The sequence below is a fragment of the Trachinotus anak genome, unplaced genomic scaffold (genome assembly GCF_046630095.1).
Source record: "Trachinotus anak isolate AG129_WGS33_773 ecotype Australia unplaced genomic scaffold, CSIRO_AGI_Tana_v1 ptg000033l, whole genome shotgun sequence".
Classification (NCBI taxonomy): Eukaryota; Metazoa; Chordata; class Actinopteri; order Carangiformes; family Carangidae; genus Trachinotus; species Trachinotus anak.
In genome coordinates, this window is record NW_027273884.1 from 2,047,840 (window position 1) to 2,053,814 (window position 5,975).

The 5,975-nt window shown below is 41.5% G+C and overlaps 1 protein-coding gene across 1 annotated transcript; it reads left to right on the forward strand.

Annotated features, from left to right (window-relative positions):
* Positions 1-2,910: 2,910 nt before the first annotated feature.
* LOC139614007 (zinc finger CCHC domain-containing protein 12-like) lies at positions 2,911-5,627 on the forward strand. The gene is made up of 2 exons (XM_071471073.1): positions 2,911-3,062; positions 3,443-5,627. Exon 2 carries the CDS (start codon positions 4,041-4,043, stop codon positions 5,625-5,627), a length of 1,587 nt encoding a protein of 528 aa, XP_071327174.1. The 5' UTR covers positions 2,911-3,062; positions 3,443-4,040.
* Positions 5,628-5,975: the final 348 nt, after the last annotated feature.

Below are 5,975 nucleotides of genomic sequence, written 5' to 3' on the forward strand. Positions count from 1 at the left end.
AACATTAGCATGTATGAAAGATGTGATGTGATGCCGGATGTGTTACATCACTGGTTCCCAGCCCTTCCCAACTCATGGCCAACCTGAAAATCTCTTAAATTATAATAGAAATAATAATAATAATACATTTATAACAACAATTCAACATTCAGGATTGAACTGAAAGGAGGGGAAACTCAATCACATGTTGATTCACCATCTGACTCTCTTTCCTTTTAATTCTTCCTGTTGCTAACCAGCTATCCATTTTTGATACTCCAGCTTTTGCCATGGATGAAATCTTTTAGCGTGCAATTAGACTGAGATAAAAAACAAGTATCTGATGTGGTCCGGTGGCAACAACATAAAAGTTCCTATCATTGGCTTATCAGAGTGATATGCCCTAATAAGAAAATAAAAAGAAAGAAAAACACATTTTTAATGTTATACAAGGTTTTTAAACTTTTTAAAACAAAATCTTGACATTTTTCGTGATTACATTGATTACACACCAAAACTGTACTATTTTGCAAATGATTTGTCAGCCCACTTGCAATACCTTCTGGACCACAGCCTAAAGTTTGGGAACCACTGTTACAATAACGCAAGAAAGCTTCACTCCTGACAAACTTTGTAAATACAAGATTTAATCAGTATTATTGATCAGCCACAGAGGATCATGAAAAAAGTCTGTGTATAAATTGCATTGATGAAATCGCACAGAAACTGGTCAGTAGACCTTCAACATATTTTGGTATTAGTGGTATTGGCCTCCTGTAACCTCTGGCTAGAAAAAAAAATTAGTGTATTTCCCATGTCAAATTATTCTCCTAAAATTACATTAGCTCTTTTGGTTTTGTTGTATTGTTCTGTAGTTTGTTTTTGCTATGTGTTGTATGTTTTTACTGCTTTATTAATTTTTGTAAACTATGTCTTTAGTCCAGTAACAGCTACACATTTTATTCTAGGTTCCTGTTCTGCTTTTTGTTAAACGTGAACGTGAAACGTGTCTTTATGTCCTCCTAAGCTAAAGTACAACTAAATTGTCATGCCTGACCACAGCTTTATAGGATTTCTGAGTAGACTGATTGAAATCCTCAGGACTCATACAGCTCTCTGTGCCACTGGGTGTTTGCATGCCACTGCACAGCAGCTTTATGTGTGTTTAATCCAGTGGTTTCACTCTCTGTTTGGTCATGTAGTGTGTCCCCAGGTTTAATGTCTTTCTGTCTGTCTGCTTTATGGCTAATGGCCTCAAATTGTCAGAGGCAGTAATTACTGTCAGAGCTGAAGAGGGAGATGAAAAAGTGGTGAAATGGGATGTAAAGAGGTGTAATCACAGCCTGGATTGAACGATAGAGTGGTGGATGGAGGGAGGAAGGAGTAATTCTCAATAGAAGTAGAAAGAAAAATGGAAGTTATGAAGTTAGGAGAAATTAGAGGGAAGGCAGGTAACCTCTCTCGCCTTCACAGCCCAACAACCACCTGTTCAAATGTTAAGACTGAAAGTTATGCATAACCGAGGGGTGACAGGTGGGTGTCGTCACAGTGAGCTAGCCGCTCGGTGTCTAGCAGCTTGGTGTCTAATTCGAGTCACTGAATGTGACCTTTCAGCCCAGTTAGTGGTGTTGGTTCCTTTTGGAGGATTTTTCATATAAATAGCGGACAAGTAGCATGGCTTTCTGTGCGGTTAATTGCCTAACAGAATGTGGGGAACCTTCTGGGCCCATATCCGCACCCTCAATTATACATAACTTTAAGCCTTAATAAAAATTTAAATGGCTTATGTAAAGATTCACCCCATGTATAGTTGTCCTATGAAACACGAAATTAGCTATAGACAAGTACCATTTTTGGCACCAGGCTGATGAGATTTTTATTTTTCCTGTAAATTTGGGTATTTTAACATGGGACTTTATGGGGATTGACTCGCTTTTGGAGCCAGCCTCAAGTGGCCATTCAAGAAACAACAGTCTTTGGCACTTATTTGTTGGTTTCATTTTTCCTTTTCATTTTTCCATCTGACAGGAAATCGGAATGGACAAGAGCTGACTTGAACAGGGGTCTGAGGGAAATCACAGAGAGCAAAGGATAATGGAGGGGGAGAGAAAAACAGATGACTAACATCTCAAATTGAATGAAGCTAAAGAGACACTTACTGAATAATAGTACACAGGAACAGGAGAGGCGGGCAGCAGGAGAGCAGTCAACAGGAAAGGTGAACTGAGAACAAGGGGAAAGGATCTAAAAAACAATTCTCTCCATCTGCCTCTATAGCTCTCTGACTCCTTCAGTTCAGTTTCTCCATTAGGTGATATTTCGCTGGTAATTTCTGTTTGCTTGTTATTTTAGTAATCTGGGATTGAGGCTTACTGTGCTGCTGCACTCACTGACGGTAGGCAGTAGGCACTGAAGTAAGGTGGTGTTTAAATCCTACAAGCAAGTACAGAACTTATACCCATTATGTCCACGGGATAGGGCTCAACGCTGCAGTTGTTTATCTGCATACTGCTTCTGTATCTTTATGAGCATTTGCGAAATAAATATTTGTAACCCCTGTGAAAATACAGTTGGGTACTAACGTATTTTATTGTTGGTTTCCTGCTAAACAGTTTAATTTTGTGAGAATGTATGGTTGTAGTTGTTTTGAGTAGCCACAAGAGGGCGCTTCATGTTCTGAAATGAAGGAAGTCTAGTATTGCCCGCCATGCATGCTGGGAAGGAGAGACGCTAGAGGAAAAAAACCCGATACTGATGCTACCATTGTTAATGAGCAAGATTTTTGTTATTTTATGGAAAGGTATTGGTTAATTTTCAAAGATACGAGTCTGTGTGTGTTTTAAATCGTCACGAGAGAGTGCCTGGACAGATGTGACCGGAGAGATTGCTTTGTTTTGTTTTTTTTACCGAGGACTCCGGTGAGTTGCTATGTCATTCTACGCTGAGAGTTGATATGCTATGTTGCTAACATGCTAGCGGATCCGTACTTTTTCAGTTGTTGTAAATGCAGAGTGTTGAACCTTTCTTACACTGTCAAAAACCAATCGGAGTTGATAGTGAATATTACAAAGATGCTGTAATGAGTCACTATACTGAGTTTTGAGTTTTAAAATGATTTAGTTCATTTTGAAGTGATTGAAAATGTTTAAAATGAAATGTGAATGAGAAACATGATTGAATGAGAGATATAACATGATTGGATAAGAAATAATTTGTGTAACATGATTTATGTAATACTGTTAACAAAAGACACATTAATGGTGACTTGAGTTTTTTTATGTCTCATGATACAGTTGCTCATTCTTGTGGTCAGTATTATATTGAGTTACATTGAGTAAAGGAGAGAAATAGATATAATTCTGTACAGACTTTGATGACTGCTAGTAGCCTAACTTTATGTTTACTATGCAGATTGGTTTTTTTCTATGCCGAATTGCTGAGTCTACATTGAGACAGCGTTGAGTGACCAGGGGTTTCTGTCTGATGCGAGGCGGGAACGGAGAGGATGCAAATTCCTCCACCTTCATCATCTTTCTGGAGAGTCGCACCTGGAGGAGAAAGCCTGAATCGCGCGAAGTAACCTACATACGCACATACACTACCCGGGTAGATTACATACACACTGACATGAATTCACACTGAACTTCGGACTGGACTTTCTGACTTTTCATTGCTATCAGACAGTAATACACTGTCAAAGGACCCTTTCTTTTATTTTTATTCTTTTTGTTTATTGCATTGGGATTACCATCATTATTGTTGAATCTGAACTGATTTCCCATTTGTTATTGTTGTGGGAATAAACATTTGTGTGTTACTTCATATACTAACCTCCCTCGCTCCTTGAGTCGGATTAGAGTATTTTGGTCGTCTTAAGTATTCATTTGGCGACAAAGTGTTACAACGTACGTTTTTGGCGAGCCAGCCAGGAGCGAGGGTTATATAGGTTAACTGTACGATACAAACTGATAATTTGATCATAAGAAATTGCCATTTGATTTATCTGGTTATCCCCATCATTAAGTTTCCTTTTTTGTCCCCTCTGGCTTAAACTGAGAACAATGGCAGACAGTAATGACAAGTTGTTTGTATGTGTGTCTGGTGTTACCAGTAGTGATGCAGACCAGGACATCATTGATTCCCTTAAGAAATATGGCCCAGTAGCTGGAATAAGGAGAGGGCCAAACACAGGAGGATCAGGCGAGGAAACAGTCATTGTTGAATTCAAGTCGGGAGCTACAAGAGCCAATGTTGAGCCTCTTCTCCCTATGGAAGTAGTGAATGTGACCAACCCAAATGTGAAGTGGCATGTAGGCCATGTTCCAACACTAACCTCGTCTGCTGATCAGACCACAGCCGTTTTATCTGCGTCATCCACTGACTCCTGTGGCAGCAGTGACTCTGATGATGGTGCTCACTCAGACAACAACGCCACACCTCTAATGCCCAGAAGCAAGAAGAAATCTGAACATAGTAAGCCCCTCCCACCATTCACACCCACCACGGCACGCAATCCAACCTCTTCAAGCACAGTTAAGAGGAAATATAACGTACATACAAAAAATCCCACAAGCCCCAATTTGAGTGATGAGGTGACAAACCCACCTGAAATCCAACGTGTTGTGGTGGAACATGTGATCAAAAGTCAACCAAGCAACTCCAAGTGGATGAGAACATTCTCTGGTAAAATACCCAAACCCCCAGGTGAGGCAGATTATGAGACATGGTCGTTACATGCAGAGTTAATGTTTAATGATGACAGTCTTTCAGTCGATGTACAACGGAAGAAGATACTAGAGAGCCTGCTTCCCCCAGCTTCAGATGTGGTAAGGCAACTTGGCACCTCTGCACATCCCAGACATTATGTGCAACTGCTCGACTCTGCATATGGACTTGTTGAGGATGGAGAGGAGGTGTTTGCCAGGTTCTTGAACACTAATCAGAATTCAGGGGAGAAGGCATCTGATTATCTACAGCAACTGCAGAGTCTTTTGTGCACTGCTGTGAAGAGGGGTGGTGTAAAACAGGTGAATGCAGACCGACACTTACTGAAGCAGTTCAAGCGTGGTTGCTGGGACCACAGCCTGGTCTTACAGCTGGAGCTCAAAAATGAAACGCCCCCCAACTTTGCAGAGATGTTGCTACAGGTGCGTACTGAAGAGAACAGGAGAGCATCAAAACATGACAGGATGCAACATCACTTTGGCTCCTCCAAGACAAAGCCTTCAGTGAACATTCACTCTGTGCCTGATACCTCTCTCTGTGATTCCAATGCCAGCTTACTGCAGGCATACATCTCTGAAACCGAAAGTCTGAGAAAACAAGTCGCTCAGTTACAGATGCAGCTCAACAGCAAGAAATACAAGAAAGATAAAAAACAGGAATCTAAAGGTGTCGTATCAACAAATAACTCACCTCCACCAGTAGCTGAAGCACAGGCTCATCATGTGATGCCACAGAACCCACCCACTTCAAGACCTCAGCCAAAAGCCTGGTTCTGTTTTAAGTGTGGAGAGGATGGCCACATTGCCAGGAACTGTGACAAGCCTATGAACAAAGCACTCGTAGACCAGAAATACACAGAACTCAGACACAAGCAGGACGAGTGGAAGGCAAGGCAGCCTTTAAACTGGACCGGGTTCCAGTAATGGGACCTACTGGAACCGAGGACACAGAGGAGAGTCCCAGGTCAAAATGGAGACGTGAAACCCAATGTCAACAAGCTACAGAAACTGCACATCGGCTCACAAGCAGGTTGGTTGGTTCGAGACATGTAGCCAGAGTCACAGTTGGCGGAGTTCAACAAAACTGTCTAATGGATGGAGGCTCCCAGGTCACGACCATCACCAAATCCTTTCATGAAACCCACTTACCTTCTCATCCCATCACTCCCATAGAGGACCTCTTGCACATAGAGGGAGCTGCAGGCCAACAAGTCCCTTACCTTGGCTGCATTGAAGTTGACATTGCCTTCCCAGAACATTTCACAGGAGAGC

Excerpts from the sequence above, each read along its gene's own strand:
- LOC139614007 (XM_071471073.1), top strand. The coding sequence starts at position 4,041 with ATGGCAGACAGTAATGACAAGTTGTTTGTATGTGTGTCTGGTGTTACC.